Source organism: Sporobolomyces salmoneus, assembly GCF_050403485.1.
Source record: "Sporobolomyces salmoneus JCM6883 DNA, S_salmoneus_JCM6883_v1_ctg18, whole genome shotgun sequence".
NCBI classification, from domain to species: domain Eukaryota; kingdom Fungi; phylum Basidiomycota; class Microbotryomycetes; order Sporidiobolales; family Sporidiobolaceae; genus Sporobolomyces; species Sporobolomyces salmoneus.
Window position 1 is genome coordinate 101159 of NW_027481145.1, and position 25139 is coordinate 126297.

At 52.3% G+C, this 25139-nt stretch overlaps 9 protein-coding genes across 9 annotated transcripts; 5 read left to right on the top strand and 4 right to left on the bottom strand.

Moving 5' to 3' along the window:
• Positions 1–52: 52 nt before the first annotated feature.
• Positions 53–2260, top strand: JCM6883_005014 (Zn(II)2Cys6 transcription factor domain-containing protein; the record flags this gene model as incomplete). The annotated part of the gene is made up of 8 exons (XM_076631573.1): positions 53–697; positions 762–850; positions 927–1214; positions 1281–1436; positions 1497–1560; positions 1623–1788; positions 1856–1953; positions 2018–2260. 8 exons carry the CDS (start codon positions 53–55, stop codon positions 2258–2260), a joined length of 1749 nt encoding a protein of 582 aa, XP_076488390.1.
• A 1152-nt stretch (positions 2261–3412) lies between these two features.
• JCM6883_005015 (uncharacterized protein) lies at positions 3413–3733 on the bottom strand (the record flags this gene model as incomplete). The annotated part of the gene is made up of 1 exon (XM_076631574.1): positions 3413–3733. One exon carries the CDS (start codon positions 3731–3733, stop codon positions 3413–3415), a length of 321 nt encoding a protein of 106 aa, XP_076488391.1.
• A 1450-nt stretch (positions 3734–5183) lies between these two features.
• Positions 5184–6692, bottom strand: TWF1 (twinfilin TWF1; the record flags this gene model as incomplete). The annotated part of the gene is made up of 7 exons (XM_076631575.1): positions 5184–5384; positions 5446–5567; positions 5630–5741; positions 5808–6098; positions 6169–6334; positions 6404–6540; positions 6603–6692. The coding sequence occupies 7 exons, from the start codon at positions 6690–6692 to the stop codon at positions 5184–5186; spliced, it is 1119 nt and encodes a 372-aa protein (XP_076488392.1).
• A 226-nt stretch (positions 6693–6918) lies between these two features.
• Positions 6919–7657, top strand: ERG28 (Erg28p; the record flags this gene model as incomplete). Its single annotated transcript, XM_076631576.1, has 6 exons — positions 6919–6932; positions 6996–7078; positions 7146–7236; positions 7300–7415; positions 7500–7526; positions 7632–7657. The coding sequence occupies 6 exons, from the start codon at positions 6919–6921 to the stop codon at positions 7655–7657; spliced, it is 357 nt and encodes a 118-aa protein (XP_076488393.1).
• A 292-nt stretch (positions 7658–7949) lies between these two features.
• JCM6883_005018 (uncharacterized protein) lies at positions 7950–8610 on the bottom strand (the record flags this gene model as incomplete). The annotated part of the gene is made up of 3 exons (XM_076631577.1): positions 7950–8006; positions 8076–8482; positions 8550–8610. 3 exons carry the CDS (start codon positions 8608–8610, stop codon positions 7950–7952), a joined length of 525 nt encoding a protein of 174 aa, XP_076488394.1.
• Positions 8611–8701: 91 nt separating this feature from the next.
• Positions 8702–10531, top strand: JCM6883_005019 (uncharacterized protein; the record flags this gene model as incomplete). Its single annotated transcript, XM_076631578.1, has 4 exons — positions 8702–9281; positions 9349–9668; positions 9734–10089; positions 10150–10531. 4 exons carry the CDS (start codon positions 8702–8704, stop codon positions 10529–10531), a joined length of 1638 nt encoding a protein of 545 aa, XP_076488395.1.
• A 213-nt stretch (positions 10532–10744) lies between these two features.
• Positions 10745–12271, top strand: JCM6883_005020 (uncharacterized protein; the record flags this gene model as incomplete). Its single annotated transcript, XM_076631579.1, has 4 exons — positions 10745–10873; positions 10936–11052; positions 11773–11991; positions 12047–12271. 4 exons carry the CDS (start codon positions 10745–10747, stop codon positions 12269–12271), a joined length of 690 nt encoding a protein of 229 aa, XP_076488396.1.
• Positions 12272–13864: 1593 nt separating this feature from the next.
• Positions 13865–20761, top strand: MOT2 (CCR4-NOT core ubiquitin-protein ligase subunit MOT2; the record flags this gene model as incomplete). Its single annotated transcript, XM_076631580.1, has 16 exons — positions 13865–14218; positions 14290–14389; positions 14459–14854; positions 14919–15421; positions 15493–15807; positions 15869–16143; positions 16215–16274; positions 16334–16394; positions 16478–16739; positions 16807–16860; positions 16921–17045; positions 17400–17561; positions 17945–18025; positions 18102–18214; positions 18276–18785; positions 18853–20761. 16 exons carry the CDS (start codon positions 13865–13867, stop codon positions 20759–20761), a joined length of 5280 nt encoding a protein of 1759 aa, XP_076488397.1.
• Positions 20762–21132: 371 nt separating this feature from the next.
• On the bottom strand, positions 21133–25066 carry JCM6883_005022 (DEAD/DEAH box helicase; the record flags this gene model as incomplete). The annotated part of the gene is made up of 17 exons (XM_076631581.1): positions 21133–21670; positions 21741–21792; positions 21859–21876; positions 21942–22000; positions 22066–22146; positions 22210–22294; positions 22356–22583; positions 22644–22725; positions 22792–22929; positions 23004–23138; positions 23206–23242; positions 23308–23497; positions 23573–23659; positions 23725–23890; positions 23987–24110; positions 24185–24510; positions 24593–25066. The coding sequence occupies 17 exons, from the start codon at positions 25064–25066 to the stop codon at positions 21133–21135; spliced, it is 2820 nt and encodes a 939-aa protein (XP_076488398.1).
• Between the last annotated feature and the right edge of the window lie 73 nt (positions 25067–25139).

A 25139-nucleotide genomic window follows, 5' to 3' on the forward strand; every position in this document is an offset into this window, starting at 1 on the left:
TCCGAACCCTTCTCCGAAGCGCTCCTATTTGTCGCAGCAGGAGGTCTTCAATATGAACTCTCCCTCCGGTAATTATCAGCCGATCGCTCCAGGTCCTCCTCCCTCGAACTCGACTCCCATTCAACCGTACCAACCAATCGCCTCGACTTCTTCCGCCGTTACCTCAGCTTCTCCTCAATCCACTCAGTCAACCCCAGCCGCCGCAAAGCCTGCAAAATCGTCCGGACGACCGCCTCCGAAAAAGAAACGTCGGAGCAAAGTCGAATCGGCATGTCGATTCTGTCGAAAATCCCACATGGCCTGCGACGGTTTACGACCTTGTTCTCGATGTATCAAACGAGAGATCCCTCACTTGTGCACGGACGAACCTAGTCAAGCGAGTGCTCCTCCGACTCCACCGAGTTTACCCCCTCCAGCCGCTCAACTCGTCCCTGAAACTTCGGCGAATTCGACTCCAGCTCCACTTCATCTACAACCTCATCAGCAAAACTCGTCGAATGAACAGGCGATCGATTCGAATAGTATGCTTAATACTTTGGGTCTCGATATCGGAGCAGCTTTGAGAGGTGGGAGTGGAGGAGGAACGAATGGAGGAGCGGGAGGAAGCGGGAGCAATCTACTCGGTTACCAAGGCTCAATGTTCAACTCGAATCTCGACCAGCATTCTCCTTCTTATGGTGACTTCAACATGGCACTCGTGAGTCCGAAACAAGTCTCGTTTTCCTCTCTTTCCTTACTGATCGTATCTTTTGTCGTCACAGCTCGACTTGGCAAACGATGGGCTCGGTGCAGGGTTAGGATTAGACATGACTACAACGGGAGATAGCGAATTCCAAGGTCTCGGACTCAGGTGCGAAAATCGCTCTCGAGACTTTTCTCAGTCGATGAGCTTGACTGACTCGGAAGCTTCCTTTCGTCTCTCGCAGCGAGTTCCTGGCGTCCCTGAGCGACGCTCCTTACATGGCGAACGATGATTCGCCTGCAACTGTCGCCAGTATGCCAGCACCTTCAACTTCAACTTCTCATCAAATCGGTGGATTACCGATCAACGACACTTCGAATTCGACCTTGAACCCTTCGACGACGAACGATACAGCAGGTAGTGCTAGTGGTGCGAGTGGTAGTAAAGATAAAGGGAAAGAACGGGAGAAAATGACGACGACGAGCACGGGGAATAGTACGGGTCATAGCGTTCCAGGGTCTCCGATCAACAAGTGAGTATCCCTATTCTCCTTCTTCATCTTGAGTAAGAATGAAGCTGACTCCACGTCGGCGCACAGGACGGAGCGATTCTTGTTGACTGCCGCTGATCAAAAAGACGGTTCGAGATCCGATCGATTAGCTCGAGTGATTCACGCGAAATTCGAAGCTGGACTATTGAGACCTTACAACCACGTCGCTGGGTATACTCGATTGATGAAGTGGATGGCAGACAAGTGAGGAGAGATTGATTACTGTCAGTGCTTTCGAGAACTGACGTTTCTTTCGGTTGATAGCATGTCGGCAAGTTCTCGACAACGGACTCTCCATACTCTGAGCGAATTTAGGCCTACCTTCCGAGTGAGTTCTCTCAACTCTCGAACGCGCTCCATCATCAGGCTGACCCCGTCGTTTTCTCGCAGGCGATCGCTTCCGGCTTGACCGATCTCGACCTGGTATTCATCGAAGAAGCGTTTGAGCGATTGTTGCTGGACTATGATCGAGTCTTTTCGAGTATGGGGATCCCTTCGTGTCTGTGGCGAAGAACGGGGGAGATCTACAAAGGGAATAAGGAGTTCGCTGCTCTCGGTAAGATTTCTTGGTTCTTTCCCTCCCTTGTGATTTAACCGACTGATCGATCGGAATGCCCGAACAGTTGGTGTACCGATCGAGAACTTGCAAGGTGGTAAAATGGCGATTTACGAGTTGATGGCAGAGGAATCGGCGGTCAACTACTGGGAGAAGTACGGAAACGTGAGTCTTCTCCGTCCCTTCTCGTCTCGCCGACAGCCTCGAGCTGATCCCTCTCGTCCCTCAGATCGCCTTCGACGTCGGTCAAAAAGCCGTTCTCACTTCTTGCGTTCTCATCAATCAATCGATCCTCTCTCGATCTCAGAAACGAAAACGAAATCAACAGACGACAGAAGCGACGATCGCAGGAGGAGGTGCGAAGAAGAAGGCACCGGAAGAAGCGATGGTATCTGCCGCGTTCAGTTTCACGATCAGGAGAGATTCGTATGGAATTCCTTCGATGATAGTCGGGAATTTCCTGAAATTGTAACGGGTGAAGCTCAGTTTTTCCTCTCGATGCGTTCTTCTCAGAGCTTGATGAGAAAGGATTACAACGTTCCAGGCAACAGACGAAGAGAGAAGTACACAGGATAAAGAGAAAGCACGAAACAACACACAACAATGCGACTCGTTCGCTGGCTGAAACAGTTTCCATGTGAGCGCATTGAATCGTGGCGAGGAGCCTGACTTTCATACGCCATTCCATACGCCATTCGATACTCGTTCGCGAGAGCTTCCGTGTCCACTCGCTCAGATGATGGAGGTGTCGTTGGCCTGCTCTCGTTTGTCCTCCTCGAGTAAATCGAACTCGCGTTCGAGAGTCTGCGCATTCGTGCCAAGCGTTCTGCTTCACTCTTTGGGAGAGGAGAACCGGCACTTCAGTTGGGCAAGACATTGGGAGAGAGAGAGACTAGGTTTCACCTCTTTGAGCGCGAGCTCGAGCGCTTGAGACGGGTCTTTCACGAGCCAGAATGGATTGAGGGGACGACGAGGCTCATCCTTTTCCCCCTTCTTGGTTCGAGGTTCCGGGCGACCTCGGTGCTCCGTTCGGAAGAGGGCAGCGACGGTCTTCCGGTGATCTCCCGCTTTGCGACATGCTTCGACTACGTGCGGATCCGCGCTGGTTGAGAAGAGAAACGTTGGTGTTAGATCGTCTTCTTGAGCTGTAGTGGTACGGGTCAGAAAGTTCTCTGGAGAGGACGAGGTGTCGGGTAAACTCACTGCTTTTTGACGCTTTTCGTGCTGTCTCTGTTGCTGTTTCTCGCTCTTGACAAGACGAGGCATGGCTCTTGTGAGAGGCAGAGGGAAGAAGGAAGAGACGCACCGCCTCGCGCGCACGGGAGAAAACCGGAAGTAAGGGTCCGAGCGTAACAGCTTTAAATTCGACTCTGGGACCTCGATCAACACGTCTCTGGTTTGTGCACGCTGAGCGCCTACGACGCGCACGAGCCAGTACCTTCTGTCACGAGGTCCGTTCGATTACTCGGTAGACGGCCACCACGCCATTGAAGGAGACAAACAGAAACTGGATCGTATAACCGCGAAACTCAGAAACAAAACAAAGAAAGCTAGACCGGCTAGACGGCAAAAATCGAAAACGAAAGAAACAGAGAGGAGAGAACAAAAGTGTCTACTAGCTCGTCTACTGAAAGCTGATACCCAGCCCCGCTGCGGCCGATCCAGGAAGAGGTTTGCGAGGGATTTGGTGAGGAGGTCTCGCCGGAGTTGGCTTCCTTTCAACTGCAGACCATGAGGAAGCTCGCGAGAGTCGAGGAGAAGAATGATTCGAAGTCGGACGAGAGTGGTGGGCGGCAGGTCGAGCAGTATCTGAGCGACGAGAATGGCTCGAATAAATCGATCCGGGCCGCACATTCCCGGTGATTGGTTCGTCGTCGGAGCTCTGGTAATTCTCGTTACCATCACCATCTCGGTAAGACCAGCCAAGGTCGGGAGGTCCTCCCATTCTCGAGGCCTCTTCGTGTCGCGAATGAATCTGGGCCGGTAAGAAAGAGATTCAATGTCAGCTTGTGAGTCACGCGACGGGGGCCAGCTACTCACGCTTGCAGGTTCTCCATCGCTTTCCAGAGAAGAGTGCGTCGACGAAGGGCGAGCATGGCGGTGAGATGAGGTCCGGCTCGTTCGAGGCGTCAAAGGTCGTTCGTCGTCAGATAAATTGCCTCGACTGGCGGGAGGGTCGTCGGACGGATACACGAAAAATTGCTGCGAAGTTTGATGGAGGAGATTGTGAGTATCTAAAAAGTGAAGAGTCGGTTGGACGTGGGCGGAAGAGGAGGTCGGTTGATGGTGTGGCAAAGCTTGCGGATGGAGGGGAAGAGGCTCGTTCATGGAAGCGGAAGGGCGTGCGGGCTCTCCCCTTTCGTAGAACTAAGTTGAGAGAAAGCTAGCTGAGTCAACGAGGTCCCCATCGAGAACGAATCCGAGAACTGACGGGGTTCCGACGCAAGGGTGCTTCACGAGCGATGCCTTGACTATCATTGTACGACGGAAGACGAGACTGCAGTCCAGGCAAAAAATGTCAACCAGCGTCATGCCAGAGAGAAAACTTTGCACGAACGTTGGGATTGTTCAAAAGTTCTTCGGTTCGACGATCTTGTGCTCTCCGTCGAGCCTCTCGGAGTTGTTCCTGCGTAGCATCACGAGAGCCTCAGCAGGGGCAGAATGAAGCCAATGAGCGTGCGTTTACCTCGTCAGAAATAGGCGGTGCAGCGAAAACTCGTGGCGGAGGTATCGAGGAGGGTGAGGGTCTTCCGTCAATGAATCGTCGGAGAGTGTTCTGAATGGTGAAATGAGAATGAGAGATCTAAGACGAGACCATTGAGATAAAGAGGAGAGTTGGACGTACTCGGACCCGCTGGCGTACGGGTGGACGTTGCTCAGGTCGAAGTTGCTCGGATGTCTGGACAGCAATAGACCCCGTGAGCTCGAAGTACTGAAGGGCGTTAAACAGAGCGAGGAATCAATGTTCACCTCGATTGTACCAGTTCGGTGCCGTGGGTTGACGTGACCCAACTGAGTGATCCGGCTTGCTTTCGGTCAACTGTGAGCGTAACATAGTTCGAAGACGGGGACGTACCCTGTCAACTCCGTCGCGCACCCTGTCGCGGAACTGTCGGGGTCCAGAGAGAGCATCAGTACTGAATCTGCATAGATCGTTCAACGAAGCTGTCTAAACTTACGGATCTTTGCTCGGCCATCTCGAATGTACAGTAGTGAGTGGGAGGAAGGGAAGAGAGGGAGCGGAACTACCTCGAAGAACGTACGGGCATAGCACGCGCCTTCTTCGGAATTTCCGCCCGACGAACGCACGTCCCGCTACAACCGCGTTTCACGATCGGCTCGTGCGTGATTGAACCATGGATCAAAATTCGATCGATTGCAGAGGACCGGAGGTTCTATCGTCTCGAGCTCCTACCAGGCCTCGTCGGTCTCGCGAACGAAGCTCTATCCTCTTTCGGCATCGGTGCTGCTCCTGCTAGAGTTCCCGAGCCACTACTGTCGTCTCCGTCGTTCGTCGATGTAGAGTTGGTCGCTAACGGGCCTAGCTCCGAGTCGATCCATTCTTTCGTCACTTCTGACGGATCATCCGTTTCGAGCTAGAGGACCGAGGGAGTTCATGTCAGCTCGCGTCATGCTTCAGAACGGGAGCTCACTCACCTTCTTCAAGACTTCTACACCGGCAAACTCCTTCGCGGCATACTTGTAAAATACGAGGACCGCCGAAGAGTAGATCAATCTCGACTTGATCGGAGATTTAGGCGGACAAGAGTAGATGAGCACTGTTTCGTTACGGGAACGGGTTAGCAAAGAGAGTAGTCGATAGTAAGGGGGAGAGATCAACCTATTCCGGCAGCGTGACGGTAGAAGAAGTAACAAGGTTTGTCGGCTGGGAGAGCGAGTGATGAAGGTTGAGGTTCCGACAAAACGATATTCTCGGTTTTCAAGTCGATCTCCTGTGCACGCGAAGAGCCGTTAGCGTTATCCCTCTCACAGGCTCTTCACATAGAGGCGTCACTCACGAGTTGCACAACTTCTTTCCCGTCATTCAACCCTCTCACAGCTTCTTTCGCCTCATCGCTCCACGGCAGCGCGCCTTTCACCTCGGCTCCTCCCTCGCCCCCTTCCTGTTGACGCTGACCGAAGATGATGCTCCTTCCAGCCTGTTGCTGATGTGACGAATCGTTGCTGTCATCGGCAGCGGCAGATTCTGCAGCTCGGATATCCCTCATTTCTGTTTCGCGCGCTGTGAGAGGAGCAGCTGCCGACGAATGTCTCGTGTGTGCCAGGTAGGAGTTATACGATAGATCGTCCTGCGGAGTGTCGTGCCAAGTTGGGTCAGCAGGCAGGACAGAAGAAGAGAGAAAGTTGCAGAAAACTGACTTTTGAGGTCGCAAAGATCGAGTCGGAGAATTGCGAATCGCCCAAGTGTCGAATTATAGTTGTCCGAGTCGAAGCGTAGAGCATCTTGGAGCGGACGGGAGAGTTGTCGGGGACGTAGGAAATGAAGAGGAGGGAGGGAGAGCCTGAGGATGAAGTAGGGGAAACCCTGTTTGAACGCAGATAGATGCTGACGAGTCAGCCAGATCATCGTGGAGTCCAAGGACAACGAACTCACTTGACGATGAAGTAGCTTGGTGATTTGTCCTGTGCGACGTCTTCTCGTCCGAACAGCTTAAACACTTTCTCGAGTTCCGCTTCGTCTTCAATCGACCAATTACCATCAGGCTGAAGTTGCTCTTCTTGAATGGAGATCTAGTCGCAGAGAGAGGGAAGGTTAATGATGACGAGTGGGGGAAAGAGGAGAGCTCACTCACCTTGAATACTCGCTCTTGTGCATTGTTCAGGAAGCTCGACCATTGCTGTGAGAGTTCCGCAGTAGGTACGATGCCTGATTGAGCTGCCATGGCGGTAGATGAGTGGTGAGAGGGGAAAAGAGATGAAAACGTTCGTTCAACTCTTTTCGCTCAATTCAACCACTTTCAGACTCGTGGATCTGCTTAGACGATGGACAAGACGACTCTGATGAACTGCAAGCTCCCCTACCACCTAGAGTCGGGTACGTTCTAACGTTTCTGCGTTGTTGATTCACTAGACCTCCCTCAAAATGCTCCCGGCAATCTGCCTTATTGGATGCTATTCGTATCGTACGTGAACCTCTGCAACTACCGCTCTTCCATATGACTGACCCCTCGCTCGAATCTCGATAGATCGCTTGCAATCTTCAATTCCGTTCAAAACTTCCTCACGACTTCGCTCACTCGCAAAGTTTACGCTCGTTCTCCCGCTTACAGTACGTGCAAAGCTGAAGCTGGTCTTGAGGTCGAAGACGCTGACTCGATGTTCTCCCGTCGTCTCAGTCAACCCGCTTCAAGCGAGAACTTTCGGAATTTGGACTTTGACTTCAGCTTTCATTCGTCTCTACGCCTCCTACCATATCTCTAACAAGCCGTAGGTCTCCGCTCATATCTCTTGAGGGCCATCGACGATGCTGATCCGAGTCATCGTTCGTAGAGTGTTCGATTTAGCGTTGATTTCCTACGGAATCGCTTGGTTCCATTTCGTTTCTGAGTTCGTGGTCTTCGGTACCGCCGGTTTGAAAGGTGCTATCAGTCCTTTCATTGTCTCCAGTGAGCTCGTCCTCTCTTTTCCTTCACCAACCTGAACACGTCGAGTTGACTTTCGATCTTTCATTTCCATTTTGCGTTGGTTAGCCACAAGCTTGTTTTGGATGCTCAAACGTGAGTCTCGGCCTTTATTTCCCTTTGTTTGTCTGTGTAAGGCGTTAGAGGGTGCATGCTTCAGGGGCTGACGCTCCTTTCCATTCCGTTCGCATCATCGCACAGAATACGATTTCTACGTTTCGGCTTGAGCGTGTCCGTTTGCATAGTATAGACAGCGCTGTTTTGTTGGCTTATCTGCGGTGAGAATTGGAATGCCTCTTGAGGCACTATGAACGCGACAACATAGCGCCCAGACCTGAGTAGCGAGGTCGAATAGAGAGATAGGCGAGATTGTGATTGTAGACATTGCGGATTCGCGAAACCGCACAGAGAATTAGATGAGTAGCTAATAAAGTATTACGACAGATGAATGGAAAAGAGACAGAAACGGGGATCGAAGTAGTGATGACAAGGCGAATGTGAGAGAAGTGGAATCAGGATCTAGATGATGGCGTAAACTTGACTTGGCTGCCCAACTGTCGAGCTCGTGGGAAGCGCCTATGTACGAAACACAGAATGACTGGTCAGTCATGCCGCCGAGGCGAACAGAGACGAACGAAGACACACCTTTCTCGATTTCAGCCAATTTCCGTCCCAGTCCCCTCTATCTTTTCGATGCTTGTGCTCGTGATTATGGCCGTCTCCTGCTCCGTTTCCTGCCCCTGCACCGAGCGCTGCTCCTACTACAGCTCCAGAGATCATCGCGAGGAGGAGATAAATGACTCCAGCCCAGCACATCGCCGCGCAAAACCTCCTCCTCGCTCGCCTATCTGCCTGTCGAAGCTGGACCTGTCGTTCATGTGCGTAGAGAGAAGCTTGAGGTTGCGGAAGAGACGCAAAGGGGGAGGGCCCCTGTGGGAATTGAACGAGAGGTCGCGAGAGAGGAGCAGGGGAAGGAGCGTCGGTCGAAGGATTGACGGCGGTGGCAGAGGAGGAGGAAGAGCCGCTCGCAGGTAAGGCAGTGTAAGGCGGAGCTGGGGAGAGAAGGGAGAAACTGATGAGATCATGAGGCTGAACGAGGAGAGGGAAGAAGAGGCTCACGCGAAGGGAGTAGAGAGGTGCCTTCTCTTCTTTCCGGGTCTGATTGCTTCTTGCTCGACATACTGGTAGAGTCTGGCAGTCGGTGTGGGTGGCGGGAGATCAAGAGGCGAACGTTCGAAGTCTCTCATCTTCTCTCCTTTCACTTTCACCGCATGAGCGACAAGGAAGAAGCACTATCGACTTTGACTGCACTCTTTCCACGCCAGTCGACCAAGAACTTGATCAAGTACCTCGAAGCCTCAAACTACAACCTCGAACGAGCCTACCGAGCTACCGAACGCGGAGATGAAGCGATCGTTACGACCAAGTCTAAGAGGAGGAAAATAGACAACCCAGGATCGGGGCAGTTGAAAAGTTGGCTCAAGAAGGACAGCTCGGAAGAGGCAGAAGTTCTCGTTTTGAGCGACTCGGATGAAGAACCTCCTTCCCGCTCCAGCTCCACTGTCCCCATTGCATCCTCGAAACCCCCGACAAAATCAGCGTTCTCTCTTCTACGACCTCCGAAATCCTTTCCATCCGCAACTCCGACTTCGACCACGATTCAAGCGAATTCGACGGCGACCCATATCAATCTACCTCCTCTTCGACTCACGACTGCTCAAATGATCGCGAAAGAGACTCGGGGATTGATCACCCTCGTCGAGAATGCTCTACCGGAAGAGCTCGCGAGTCGCCTGTTTGTCAGAATGGTTGAAGCGAGTCGGGGGACCGGAAAAGGCGACGATGAACCTTGTCAGTGCATCTTGTCCCGCTCGTTTCGGCGTGGTTCTTCGCTAACTTTCGCTTTCCTCTGTAACAGGGAAACGAAACAAGTGGTATCTCGTCGATCGGGAAGTCGAATCACCTCACACTTCAGCTTTCTACGTCGAACAAGAATCGACTCGTTCCCCTGAAGACAATTGGAACAACGACTCCTACGACCTCGTAGCTCAAACTTGGTACAATGGAGAGTTCCGACAATCTCGGTCTTTCTTACCAGAGATGAACGAAGCGAGATCCCTCGTGTCAGCCTTTGTCAATACTCTGTTGAACGCGAGGGAGAGGAATGAGATGGAGTGGACTAGAGGTGGATGGAAGCCGAATGCGGCAGCTGCGAACTGCTACAAAGGAGCTCAAGAGGTAAGTCGTCTCTTCGAGCGAGATACCGATGTTCCGAGTCTAACCTAATACCTTCGATTCTTTAGTCCGTCGGTTGGCATAGCGATCAGTTAACTCATCTAGGACCTTACGCACACATCGCTTCTATCACTCTCGGCTGCACTCGTCCGTTCCGTCTGCGACCATTCTCTCCAACCTCTTTACCTTCAACTTCGACCACGAGTCAGAATCCGACGATGCGAACGCTCGAGATCACCCTACCTCACAACTCACTCTTAATCATGTGGGGCGGGTGTCAAGAAGCTTTCAAACATTGCATACCTCCCGTCAGCGGAATGGACGTCTTCAAACTACCGAAAGGGAGTCTCGGATCGGACTCAGGGAGGATGGAAGAAGAGGTAGAGAGGTTGATCAATACGAAATGGAGGGAACGCATCAACATGTACGTCTTTGTACTTCATTTGTCACCAACGAGGTGGGCTAACGTCTTCGTTTTTCGCAGGACTTTTCGACATTACCGACCCGATTTCGCTCCTCTCGATCCTTCTCTTCCTCGTCCTTCGACTTCCTGGCTCTCATCTCTCCCCTCGTCGTCTTCTATCGCTCCCACGTATATCGGCACACCTCATTGCTCGTGCGGAAAACCCTGCATCCTTCGACCCGACGGGAAAGGGAAGATCCGCTCTTCGTCCGCACCCTCGTCGACGCAGAAAGGTCCGGACTCGATGGTCTTCTTTTGGAGTTGTAACGCGGGAGCTCAGAACGAAGGAAAAGGTTGCGGATTCTTTCGCGTGCTCGACATGGAAAGGGAAGGCAGAGGGAAATGGTTCGTACAACCCACTTCGACGAAGAACGCCAAAGAGTCGAAGGATACAAGGGGATAGATTGGCCGATATCGAGAAATAAGAAAGAAGGATGATCAAGGAGTTCCGATTCTTAAGACATTCGTTACCTGATCTTCGCCGGTTTAGCTCGGTAAGTTTCTTGCTACAACGCCGTCGCCGTTGACACAGACGTTGCTGACGCGACCTTGACCCACTTTTATGCTCCTCGGAATTTCGTCGGACCTCAGCTCAAGGCCTGAGCCCCAAATTCGCATGGAGCGCTCCGACCTTCGCGCTCTCTTCTCCCATCCTCTCGTCAACGAAACGATGCCTCAACAGGCTGATGGCGAAGAAGCTCAGAGGCTTCGATCCAAGGGTAGCTTGTCGAAGCTGGCCTCGAGAGTGAGTCGCGCTCGTTCGAAGTTTGCAATTTGATCTGACGTCCTGTTCTCTTCGCATGACAGCTCAGGAAGAAATCGAGTCAAAACTTGCACAAGGTGTTCAACCGCAAACCTGATGGAATGGACTTCGTGTCTCAAGTCGGGGCTGACGACTTGGAGACGTATCGAAGAAGGAAGCAGGTAAGCTCTCGCAACTCAGCGTTTCACGCTTGTCTTGAAGTTTTCTGACTGTCTCGCTGTTTTGGTCTATAGAAGCTCGATCAGGAAACAGTAGCCAACCACGTGGAGAGCCAGAGGGCAGAGAGGCAGAAGAATAGTCAGAGCAAGACCGATCCGTTCAAGCCAACCGCCAGAGATGTATGTTTACGCTTCCGCTGAGACACCTCAAGCCTGACTAACGAATCAGCTAGACAACGTACAGACCAATTTCAGCAAGCCGTTCAAGCCCGAAGGTCCGAGTGGGTCCTCTCGCGGCTGATACTGTCTTCTCTCTGGTCTCTCTCCGTCTCACCTCGAAGAGATTCAATCTACTGAGGTAGTTCGCGTAGATGTCTTTGTCCCCCTTGACATAACGCTCAGATCTTTCTGACTTTCACTCAATTGATCGCATCGTCCCGATTCAACCGCGCTTTTGCAGCCTGCGAGTAACCCGGGCCTCTGGTCATTCAGTTCGAGGTCGCCTGACCTCGGCACACTGATCGCGCTCAGCCAAGGACTTGCCGCGGAGGGTTCGCATTGAATGACATTCGTAATCTCGACCGTTGGGCTTTTACTTCCTTTCTCTTCTTCCACATCAATCAACAGGGATGCCAAAGAAAAAAGTGAACATTCCTCTCTCCTTCCGGGTCGTCTCTCCTTCCGGGTCGTTCGCCAGTACTGACTCGAACCATCGTCAAATAGGGTCATCGTCGACACTCCTCGGATCTTACTTCGCTCTCTGCGCTAGCCACCGACCCTAAACCTAAGCAGCACACTTCTCTCCCTTCCCCGGAAAGGAGAGACACTGGTCAAAGCAAGGCGTCCCTCACTTCTCTCACGAAATCTATCAAGGACAGGTTCTTCCCGATCCGTCGATTTGGGAAGAAATCGCAAGTTTTCCAACCACCTCAGCAGCCAGAGGTGAGCATATTCTGTCTAGATCGTAGCGCATCGTCGCTGACAAAGATACTTACAGCGTGTTCGACCTCAAATCGTGTGCCCTTGGAATGAGCAGACCCGTCACACCTCTTCGGGTCTCGAATCTTCCGCCTCTCAAGACGCCTCAGAGCAACAACGACGGGAGGAGACCAGGCCGCCAAGGAGACAGATTGTAGTTGAAGCTCCAATCCCTGCTGACTACCGTTTGCGACCCGGGGTTCTGCGACCTGGGGTCAAGAATGTTCAGTACGCGCCGTTCTGAGCCCCTTCAGTAGTAGACATCACTTTTGCTTTCGTTCCGAACTCGATCCTTTCCCTTGTTGAGTCCCAACTGAAGACGTTAGACGACTCCTTCGCTCCGAAGTTTTCCTTTTCCTGACTGGAACGTGCGTCGCTTCAAGCTTCAACCATTCCTCTTCTTATCGAAGGTGCGGGAAGGGTTCTATTCAGCCAACGGTTCCCGGATCCGACGCCGTAGGACTTGCCGCGGATGTCCGCACAGACCTCATATCGTGATGGTCTCGAGTTTTCGCTCTTTCCTCCTTTCCCTCTTCTTCCGTCGAGTCAAGGCCGATGGTCAAGAGTGTAAGTTATCCATCGTGTCGGTTCGTCTCGCCGTTAACTGATCCACTCGAATGAACAGTTTTTCGGCCGCCCTGGCGGCGCAAACTCCTCCTCGCCTCCTCCCTCGCCTCCTCCTCTCTCTCCTCTCTCTCCAGTTTCATCCCCGCTTTCTCGAAGGTCCACGAGCTCTTCTTCCTCCCTCTCAAGGGTCATCTCGTCTCTTTCGCTCTTCCAGCCCCGCTCTCGAACCCAAAGCGATATCAAGAAACCCAACGTTCTCGAGCACGGTAAAGTGAGTCCTTGGACTTTTCGTTCCAGCGTCGAGCCAGGACTGAACAGAAGATTCAAACAGGTCCCAGCGTTCCCCTACGAAAGAGCCGTAAAAGGTGATCCCCCAGTGATGGGTCCGTCGGACCCTCGAACGACCAATGAACAATCCCCGGACGATTCACGACCTTCCAACGATGCGGCTCGGAAGCTCCATCGCGACTCGGTCGACTCGGTCGGCTGCCAGTGGCTCAATCGAAGGAATGCAGAACCACACCGGCCAGACCCGCATTCTCCCCCGCCCTCGCCTCAGTCCACTAACATTAACCACGAACGGGGAAACGACTTGATTCTTGGTGATGATGGTACGTTCGCTTATCTCTCGCCAGCAGCGTTCTCTGCGAGCGCGCTTTGACCATTCTTTGTGTCCTCGACAGCGATCGACTCTACATACCGCCAGCCGTCCCGACCGGTCAGTTCGACTGAGCAAAGACGCTCCTCAATCTCTTCCGCACGTTCAGATCCCTTCGATCTTGAACACGCCCGGCCCAAGCCGTTCAGCACTCGCCGAAAACGCAGTAGCCCCTTCTACTGAGTCTTCGAGGACGCACACAGTGTGCTGCTATCATAACCCCCTTCCGAAGTGATCTCTGGTAGATTCGCTTCCGATTTTCCCGTTGAAAATAGTTTCTGAGGTCTTTCTCTTCGTAACCGTCTATCTTGTGAGAGCTACTACTGTCATCGTCACTGCGGTGAGCTATCCTTGATGCTGTTTGATGCTGCTGTCGATTGAACCTCAGCTTCAGCCCTGCGATTTGGCAAGCCTTGAGCAGAGCTCAACTCTTTGTTTTCGCCAGCGTTGCGATTTTGGATGCATCCACTGACACTCGAAGCTCGTTCATTGTTTATATTTGCGAGCACGAGGAGGGAAGAAAACTCGTGCGAAGTCGCTTGAGCCGCGACGACGGACTCGAACGGTTCGTCTCTTGCCTTTTCTCCTCGACTTCAACTCTTTCACTCTACGATGAGTGAACGAGACGAAGAACAACAACCACTACTAGGCGACAATGGCGACAACGATGCACGTCCCACAGAACAATCATTCGGTGAACGCATCGAATCGGCACTTCGAAACCCGAAACGTCTGAACGGTCTCGAGAAGGCACTCGCTGCTGGACTCGTCCTGTTCGTGCTCCTCACCGCAACTGGATTCGGACTCTTCGCTGGGGAGGCTACCAAGTTGGGGAGGGAGAGGAAGAGCCATCATCGAGGTCATGGTGGGGGAGCAACTAGGACTGTAACTGCGACGAGTACGATCCCTGGACCAACTACGACGTCACTGCCTCCCACTCAGCCGCCAAAGAAGCCCGGAAAGGACGTGAGTTGCTCGCTCTTCCCTGCCTCATCAATGACGACGATTGACCCTTCTCTCGTCTCATCTGCTCAAAGGAGCTCTGCTTGACGCCTGACTGTACACTCACATCTGCCGGACTGCTCTCACGCCTCGATACAAATGTTGACCCATGCGAGGATTTCTACAATTTCGCGAGTACGTTCACTCACTTTTCCTTGTTTCGCAATCGAACGAATCGCTGACATTGCTTCTCGTTCCCTCAAGATGGTGGATGGTTAGCCGATAATCCTATCCCTGAAGGCTCAGCTCAATACGGAACTTTCCAAGCCATCAGTGATCGAAATCAGAAAATCATCCTTTCGATTCTCGAATCTCCCATCGACAAATCCCTCTCGAAATCAGACCAGCACAACCTCGAGAACTTGAAAAACTTCTGGTCGTCGTGTAACTCGGAGGATACCCTCGACAAGGCCGGCTCGAAACCGCTTTTCACAGAGCTCAACACCGTGATCAAAATTTGGAGAGGAGAGACGGTTCAGCCGGAGTTCAGCATTCAGGGTCAAGAATCGGACTATGTCTCGCAAGGAGAGAAGCAGAAATGGGATAAGAAGACGCAGCGCCAGAGATTGACGAATGCTCTCGCTTTTCTTCATTCTCGAGGTGAGTTTTGATTCTATCTATCTCGTAATCGCAGACTCACCAAGCCCGATCTCCATGAAACCAGGTATCGACGCTCTCTTCTCCGCTTATCCCGAGGGCGACGTCGGCAAGAACCCAAAGATGAACAGTCTCTGGTTATCCCAGGCTGGACTCTCCCTCCCTTCCCGAGACTACTACGACGACAAGAAGACGGTCACGGACCTGCAACAAGTTGTCGAAACCGTACTTGCCGAGATCTACGGAGCTCGAAAGGAGAAATCGCTCAACGCAAAAGATTTGGCGAAAGGAGTTATCAACCTCGAGAAGAAGCTCGCGGCGGTTTCTCTCGATGTCGTTCATCTCGACGATCCTATCGCAACCTACAATCCCTACCACTCTTCGGCTCTTCAACAGCTCTTCCCGTCGATCAGCTTTCCCGACTATTTCGCAACGTTCTTCCCTCGACCTCGTTATCCCGACCCGGTCATCGTTACTGCTCCCACTTTCTTCGCAAATTTGACCCAAATCCTCGACGATGTTGCACCCGATGTCCTCGAAGCCTACTTTGCTTTCCAAACTGCTGAAGCGGTGAGTCACTCCGTCCCTTCGAATAAAAGAGGTGATTTCTGACTTGCTGGTTGTTCTTCTCGACACGTTAGCTCGGACCGCTCCTCGGCTCGAAAGAACCGATTCGTAAGGAACTCGATGCCTTCTCGAACAGACTCGTTGGACTTCCCGCCGATGCGAAGAAACCTCGCAAGGAGTACTGTCTCGACCAAGTCTCGGAGAACTATGGGTTCCTCGTTGGTCGTTACTTCGTGCAACGCGCGTTCCCAGGCCGGTCGAGAGAATACGCCGAAGAAGTTATCGGAGCTGTCATCCAAGCCTTTCGAGACAGGCTACCCGGATTGAGCTGGTTAGACGACGTTACGAGGGAGAAGGCAAGGGAAAAGGTCGATGCTATTTCTCACAAGGTGAGAGGCGTCGGGTTGATCAGCCTTTCCTTCAAGATTTGCTGATTCTATCGTCTCACAGATCGGCTATCCTACCGAGAACCCTGATGTGGAGGACGCCGCCTCAGTAGAACGTTACTATTCGATCAAGGAACCGATTCAGTCTGATGAGTTCTTCGACAACGTTCTTCGTTCCCGGGTCGCCGACGAACGTCGAGATTGGGTCAAAGTTGGCAGAGAGCGAGGGGCCGAGTTCGACATGCCACCGGCTCTCGTAAACGCTTATTATGATCCGTCTTTGAACGAGATCGTCTTCCCAGCTGGAATCTTGCAGAAACCTTTCTTTGCGGTCGAGTGGTCAGTGACAGTTTGCTTTCTGAACTCCCTCACTCTCCTAGCTGACTGACCCGCTTGACGAGTATTGCTAGGCCTGAGTACCTCGTCTTTGGCGCTTTCGGATCGGTCGCTGGGCACGAACTCAGTCACTCGTGAGTTTGGACAACTCGCAGGTCGAAGATTTTCGAACTGACGCTCTTCTTTCTCGTAGACTTGACCAAGCTGGACGTCTTTACGATAAAGATGGGAAGCTGACCGATTGGTGGACTAACGTACGTTCCTACTCACCTTACTCGAGGACTTGAACTGTGGCAACAGAATTTGACTGACTCGCTTCCTTCCGTCCGACTTCTAGACTACCAACGCTCGATTCGAAGAACGCACAAAGTGCTTCGTCGAGCAATATTCGAACTACACTGTCCTCGGTCCCGACGGGAAGCAACATCACGTTAACGGAAAGTTTACCGATGGTGAAGACACTGCCGATGCAGGAGGATTGGCGCAAACCTGGAAAGCCTGGAAGACGAGGAAAGAGTCTGATCCGCATGGAAAGAAGTACAATAACTTGAATCTTCCCGGACTCGGCGAGTACTCTCAAGAGCAACTCTTCTTTATCGGTGAGTCTGATGCCTCGATCAGAACCCAGCGCGTGACCTTGACTGACCTCTGTCCATCTGCTCACAGCTTTCGCGCAGGGATGGGCAAGGGCAATGACTCCGGCCGAAGCTCAACGTCGAAGTGAGTCTCCCTCTCCTTCGCTCGCTGAGATCCAATGCTGACTCTGAAGGGATGTTATAGTTCGTATCGACCCTCACTCCCCGACTCAATTCCGCGTGCGAGGACCGCTGTCGAACAACGAAGAGTTTGCGAAAGCGTTCAACTGCCCGGTCGGTTCGCCGATGAACAACAAACACAAATGCTCGGTAAGTCTCTCTACCTGTTACTGCACTTCTGAAAGACTCATACTAGCTCGTCTCTGCGTAGCTCTGGTGATCTGCTTGTTGAACGTTCTTTCTCGATACTCGTTCTTTTCGGATTTTGTCTCCAATTTTTTGCTGTACATACAACAATGCTGCAAGTGTCTGAGTGTCTCTCAAATCACATTCTGGAACATCCGAGAGATCAGAGAGAGAAAGGGAAATTGAAAGTGAGAGAGCGAAGAGAGCGATTTCGACTTAACCGCACTCGACAACCGGCTTGCGTTCGCTCACCACGGTCTTCGAACGGAGACTATGCGGCACTCTGCGTGGAACTCACCTGCGCCCCCATCGCGGCAGGCCTCGGCGTCGTCGTCTTCGTTCCCAACGACCTCTCACTCGCATTCGCCGTGGAACCCGCTCCCGACTCAACACGATGGCGCGAGTGGTAGCAATCAATCGGGACCTGATAGGGTACAGAGTGTATTGGATCGCGTACTCGCTCAACTGGATGGATTCGAGGTGAGAGACACCTTTCAATTCCCCCCCTTCAATCTCCTTCCCCCTTTCCTTCGCGAGGATTGAGAGATTCGGGAAGAGTTGTTCGAGCATCGGGAGGATGCATTACATGTTCAAGGAGTGATGCAGCACACGTAGACGGCGGACGAGGGGATCAGGTCACGACGAGATTGGGTGATGATTCGGCAGTTCCCATCTCAATCTATAGCGATAGGGCCCAATCTCTTGCGGTCAAGGATATCAGGATACAGCAGAGAATAAACGTCGCCGCCGGAAGCGGCCAAGACAAAACTGCGACGGGAAGGAACAACACCTTCGACTCGATTACCCAAGTTCTCACAGCAGAACGAGTACTGACTATCGTTCGATCGAATATGGTACTGTAGGACGACATGGATTGCCCGCTCTGTCTCGAAGAGATGGATCTTTCCGACTTGAATTTCAAACCTTGTCCTTGCGGATATCAGGCGAGTTTTCTTTCTCTTCCTCGACTCCTCGACTCCTTGAATGCTCTTAACTGACTTTCGTTCGTCATACGAATAGATCTGTCGTTTCTGCTACCATCACATCAAAGAGAACTTGAACAATCGATGTCCTGCGTGTCGAACTCCTTACGATGATGCTTCAGTCGAATTCAAGGCGATTAAACCCGACGAGTGAGTCCTTCCGTGATCAGACTGTACAAGAAGCAAGAACTGATTCTGGCATGCCTCGCAGGATGAAACGATTGCAAGCAGCAAAGAAGTTGCGAGATAAACGGCGAAAAGACGAAGCACAACGGATACAACTCAAAGCCGACGTTCGAGTGCGACAACGAACTCAAGTACACGTTCAAGGTATGACGACCAAGATCGCGAACGAGGACACGCTGCAGCAACTCAAGAGTCCCGATTCTTTCGGTCAATACGGAAAGATTTTGAAACTCTTCATGTCGAAACGTTCGTCGAACGTGACACAACCTGCTTCGACCCACCCTCACTACCAACCCGTCAACGTCTACATCAACTATAGAACCGCATCAGAGGCTTCGAACTGTATCGCGAACGTCGACGGAACGATTACTGAGGATGGACACAAGTTGAAAGCGATCTTCGGAACGACGAGATACTGTCCGAATTATCTCAAGGGGATCAGGTGTCACAACGACAGTTGCACGCTGGCTCACGAGCAAGGAGAAGAGATTGAGGGGCCCGGTCCCGTCGCCGCAAAAGACGAGATTTTCACCTTGTGCGTTATCTCTCTATCACTTTTCGTTCGCTAACATGCTCACGTTCATCACGCTCGTTGACAACAGCGATAACGAGACTATCTCTCGGGCCAAAACCGTTCTTCCTTCGACAACTCGAAAACTTCCCGAAGCGAGCCTGCCTGAGACCGCCTCGTGGGCCTCGAAAGACGCTCCTCGGCCACCTTCGACTCCGATCATTCTCAATCCTCATCTCCCTCCTCTCTCCGCCACTCTTCCGAAACCTCCTGCCCCTCGAACCATTTCGATCGGAAAACCCAAGAATCACCCTCTACCTGCCCGTCCTTCTTCCCGCGCTCAACGAGAAGCTGCCAACTCTTCTGCAACCGCCAATGCAGCAGCGTCGTCTTCCTCCGCCAACGTATCCTCTTCTCCTACCGCTTCCCCCGCCCTCGCGCCATCGAATCCTCCTTCTCGTTCCGTCTCGATCTCGCTCAAAACGACTTCGAAATCGAAAGCGGCAAATCGCACTCCCCCTCCAGAACCAGAAACAGAAGCGACTTCGGAGCCCGCTCCTCCCTCTCCTCGACAGAAATCTTCGGCTCGAGTCGCTTCCCCTCCTCCTCCTCTCCCTTCCGACCGCCTCCCATCTTCAGAACCACCATTCGCCGACGAACCCGAGCAAGAACCCGAGCTCGTCTTCTCGGCCCCTCCAGAATTCCCTTCGATGCCTACTTTCCCAGAATTCGGATTCGGAGAAGGAGCGTTCAGTTTCAGTCTCAACCTCGACGTCAAAGGCAAAGGCAGAGCGACCGAGGGCGAAGAGCAAGCGCCGCTACCTCTTCGAGACTTCGGCAACGTCGAAGGATTCGGTCGGTCGAGTCCGCTCGATTTACAAAATTCGAACGATTCGGCAGCGCCCTTCTCCCCTGGATCGTTCTCGAATGCGACAAATTCGTCTTATATCGGCTCGTTCGATCCTTTCGCGGAGCCTACGTTTGGAGGAGGAAGCCTCGACTTGAGGAGTCCTTCACCGAGCCCTCCCTCGACCGCTGGAGGAGAGGATCTCTCGAGACGTAGCTCGAGGTTCGGTTTCGCCAGAAGGGGTTCGTCGACCGTCGGAAAGAACGCTGGAGACCTCGTATCTGCGCTCGCCCGATCGGCGTTCCCAGGAGGACTCGGAAGAGAAAATTCGGCGACCGGAGGAGGAGTACCGTTCGCGCCTCCCGGAATCGGACTTCCTCCTCGTTCTTCGGCTCCTTCCGCTGCATACAGTGGATTGCCTCCCCTCGGAACGTCGAACGAGAATCAGAATCCGAGTCAAAACCAGAATCTTTGGCCGTCCGGATCGAACCCATCTTTCCCTCCTGGAGTCCTTCGTTCACTCGCCTCTCCGAACACTTCCAACGCTTCTTCTCCGCAACTTTCTCCGCATAATCGGAACGGTATCCTTCCCCCTCCTCAACATCACTTCGGCCCTCCTCCTGGAATCAGCGGTCCTCCTCCTTCGGCAGCGAATTCTGCTCTCCCTCCTCCTCCCGGTATCGGTCTCTCTCGCGCTCCTATTCCGGCCGCTTCCTTCCCTCTCCCTCCTCCCGCTCCGAGACCGACAAACAGCAACTCGTCGAATGTCGCCAAGGAAGACCTCCTCGCTCTCATCGCCGCCGCGCAAGCTACCGCTTCGAAGCAACAGCAGCAGCAACAGAACGACAGTCATCCCCCTTCGCATCCTTTCTTCTCCGACCCTGCGATCCTCAACGCTCGTCTCGCGAGTTCTCACCAGAACCCTCAACAACAAGCTCAAGCGAACGGTCTCGCGTCCTTGGTAGGAGGAGGAGGAAACGGTGGCAGTGCTCTAGATGCTCTCTTCGCTCAAGCCCAACAGCAGCAGCAGCAACAGCAACAGCAAGCCGGTCCTTATCCTCCGGGCATGCGACCTTTCGGTCTCCCTCCTCAACAAGGTCCCCCTCCTCCTGGAATGTATCGACAAGGACCTCCCGGTATCGGCAAAGTCTAGCGTCGACGTCGTCTCTCCTCTCCCTCTTGCCTCGCCCTTCTTTCCTTTTTCATCTTTTACCCATCCCGAACGAAAATCTGAAAACTCCACTCTTTTCTCTCGTCATCTCGAACATCCCACATCGCTTTTTGTTTTCCTCTCTTCTGTCTCCGTAGTGATCTCGTGAATCTTGTTTGGCGGCAGGGTTCTTTCGAAGCTTCGGAAGAAAAGGAGATTTTGGAAATTTAAGCGTGGGAAGGTTCGAAATGCAAAGCTTCCTTGTCTCTCTCTCGGACTACGGAATGAGAGACTGTGAGACCTGTGAAAACGAATTGCGTTGCGATAGGAGAAGCATCGAGAGTAGGAAACAACAACAAAGAACGCGGAAAAAACTAGTGACCAACTCTGCCCTTCCTGTTACGCTTCTTCTTCTTCTTCGGTTTCGAATCATCGTCTTCGCCGTCAATCGCCATCGGAGAGTCTCCTGACGCTTCCGTCGACTCGTCTCCTCCATCTTCTCCGTCTACCATTGCCGCACGTCCACGCTTTTTGACGGCAGCGAAGAGAAACGATCCAGCTCGATCGAGGAACGGATCAACCGGGACAGGCTTTGCCTCCTCCGTACCGTCTCCGACACTTCCGTTCGCTGCGACGTATTTCTCCGCGGCTTGCTCCAAAAGTTCCTGCCAGCTCGGCGAGTTCCGTTGTCGTTCGATGGAACCCTTCGACGAAGCACGAGTCGATTCTTGAGTTTGCGCTTGAGCCGGAGGTGGTTGAAGTTGAGGTTTCTTCTCTCCCGGGACCTTGAGCGCCGAACCTTTCTCGAAAGGGGGAGGAACAGGACCAAACTTCTTTTGGAGCTTGTCGATCAGAGGATCGTAATCGGGTATGTAAGAGAGAGGGTTGACGGCTTTGAACGGAGTGAGGAAGCTTTGGTGACGAACGAGGTTTCATCAGTCCATTGAGTCGCCAGAGCTTGTGCAGTGAAGGGTAAACTTACAAAGGTTTCTTCTGAGCGATTCGGTTGTAGAAGATTTCAACGACCGGATGAGCTGCGAGTGGACAGCAGGAAGAGGTTAGTATGTGCAGAAACGAGATCGAAAGAAGATCATACTCACCCATCACGACTCCAGGTTCTGAACGAGAAAGAATTCGATATGAGTCAGTTTGCGCAAGAGGGTAAAGGGAAGGAAAGACTGACTGAATCCATCTACTCTCAGTCCTTCCTTTGTTCGCGCTCGTGAGAGTGCAACATATGCTCTGTTGCGAGATAGGACTTGGTCAGATTAGTGATCGAAATCAAGAGCGAAAGATTCATGACTTACTGTCCTCGTTCGAAAGTTTTCGCAAGACGAACGCAAACGGCGTCGAGCGATTGTCCTTGACTTTTGTGGATGGTAAGAGCCCTATTGTACGACAGATGTGTGAGTCAGCTTGTCCCAGCCCCACGATCGACAGCTCGCGCTCACCAGGCTAGTTGTAAAGGAATCTGCGTTCTTCCGAGCGCGTTTGCCTTGTCAAAGTCGATGCACCACGTGTGAGGTTGAATCAGAACTGAAACCAAACGTGTGAACAAGGGTGCTTCGGAAGGACGACGGAGAGAAGAAGAACTCACCTTCTTTGCCAACGGCGAAGAAGACTAGAGGGTAGAAAGCTTTTTCCTGATGATCCATGAACTCTTCTGCCGCTTTCTCCCGCCACTCTTCAGTCCCAACTCTTCCAGATCCAGATCCTCCTGATGACTTTTTCGCCGCTCCTCCTCCCGCGAGAGCCTCCTCGTCGGGAACTTGGTCGACAGGAACCCAATCGACGATTACCCCTCGCGACCCGTTGACCAATCCCGCTAAGCATGTTCCGATCAGCTCCGCCAGGCATCAGAGAAAAGGGAGGTTTTAAGACTGACCTTTGATGTCGAGATTAGCTGTAAGCAAAACTTGTGCGCCTTTTTTGAGTTTCAATGTCTTCGCGGCGGGGGTGTTGTCAAGCTACAAGAGAGAGAACGAACGAGACATCAGTTGGGATCTCGACTCGGATATAAGGAGAGAACGCACTCGAGCAAGTTGAGTTTTGGCGTAGTCACCTCTAGCGTCGTCAATTGCTTGGAACTTGATCTCCTCCTCTTTGAGCGCGTTGAACTCCCTCGTATTCTCGTTGTCGACATCTTGCCGTTTCGGATACAGATTCGTAGGCTTTCAACGAACGAAGTCAGAATCACTGGACGTGAGTAACGAATAGGGTCGCGAAGAAGACAGATGCTACTCACTCGAATTTGAATCGCTCCGCCTGCCGCCAACCCCGACCCGCAAGTCTTGAAGAGATCGATACATTCCTGATCGCAGTGACCTCGACGAATCTTTTCGAGAACTCGGATGAACTCCGGATCCGATTGACGGAAGACCTGAATAGACGAAATGAGCGTCACGTTCCTGTCCTGGGTTAAGCTGTCAGAGGAGGAGAGAACGTACTTTCGTAAGCTCCATGATTTTGAAGTTACATTCAGCCCTAAGAGCGTTCGCAAAGTTTCGTCAGTTCTCAGGTCATATCTGCTCCTGATCGATCGGACGTACCAAGCATCAGTCTCGAAGACAAACCTCCTTTTCCTCTGTTCGAGTAAACATCCCTCGAAAGCAGCTCCTCCTTCCTTCTTCTTCCTCGAGTCGACGCATTTAAAGACATCAGCGTCGGGAACACCATCAGGACGCTTCTCGTAAGGTACTCGAGCTTCGACGAGCGGAACCTTGATGATCGTTTGATGACCTGTGCGAAAGAACGAGAAATCTCGATGAGCACGGTTTCGAATGAGCGAAAGAGGCGAGAGGGGAGGAGACGTACCACAACGCATACATTTCGCATTGGCTTTGCCTTCCGGAACGGGCGGTAACTGATAGAAATCACCACAGACGATCACTTGCAATCCACCTACGAACGAGCAAATTTTCCGGGTCAGTCAGAGAAATGCAAACGATGCGGGAGTATGAGCGTACCGAATGGAGCAGGGTTCTCTCTAACGAGTTTACCGAGGATATTGAGCAAGTCGAAAATCTCGCCGGGACTCATCGAGATTTCATCAATGATCAAAGTTTGAGTTTTCGTCCAGAGTTCCTGTCGCGGTTTGTGTCGCATGATTTTACTGTACAGCTCGTGAACCGGCTATATCGCGATAGGCAATACGCAAGACAAATATCTGTATTAGCCTCATGAATGCAAGAGATGGAAAGCTAATCGAGAAGAAAAGAAGCGACTGACCTTGTCGCCTAATCCGATGCTCGCCCATGAGTGTACCGTCGTACCGTTGACTTGTAACGCAGCGATACCAGTCGTCGCTGTGACTTGAAAAGGTCTCTTGATGTGTTCAAGCAATCGAGTGATTCTGTGAAACGATTCGACTCGGTCAGTCGTCTTTCGCGAGAGAAGGCAAGCGGAAAGAGGTAGTATGAGACGTACTCGTGTAGTAAGAAAGACTTTCCGACTCCTGCCGAACCGGTAAAGAAGACGTTTCCCCCTTTCCTCACTTCTTCCAAAACTTCCCTCTGTTCCTCCGAGCATCTCTCATCGGGTTTCCACTCTTCCTTCACGTTCGCCTGCGTCTGAGACGACCCTCCCTCTTCTTTGATGCCACCTTTCCCAGTTCCGTACCTCGACATTCCGGCTGCGACGGTGAATCCGAATTTCGATAAACTTGCGGAAGCGAGTTCTCGACGACTCGCAGCTCGTTCCTCCTTGATCTTGATCGTCTCCTCGGCGAGTTTCGACCCGTACTTTTCTCGTAGCTAAGTAACCGCGCGAGGTAGACTATGTCAGCTTTCGAGGAGGGAGTGAGGCGAAAGAAACGAATTAGAAGACAAATCTTACCCTTTGCTGTGCTCTTTGTTTGTTCGCTGCGATTTCTGCTGGGGTATTCCGCCTTCCCTGAGTACTCGAAGGTCCAGCTTGACTCTGGGTGCCTGGTTGAGATGAAGAGGGAAGAAGCATTTGGGAGCTCGAAACGAATTGCGTTGAACGAGGTTGAACAGAGGCGGGGAGGGGCGTAGGAGCTGGAGGAAAAGGTACTGGATGATTCAGGAGTGGTTTCATATTGACTCGAGGGAATGCAGGCTTCTTCGGGGATGTTGTTGATTGACTTGAAGTCGAGTTTTCATTCTTGACAGGTCGAGGAGTCGAAGAGGACGAGGACGTGCTCTGAGTTTGAGGAGCTGTATGGTAGCTTGGACTAGAGCTAGGCGGAGACGACTCTATCATGGCTGAAGTTGCGAATTGACCTCTGAGTTTGACGATTGGAGAAGAAGTTTGAGGAGCGAGATTGGGCTGCGCAAGGCCCTCGTCCATTCTCTGCTGCCGTCGAGTTGTTCTGTCGCGTCGTCGATATTCTTCGTTGTCGTCGAGTCGCGTCGGGAAGAAG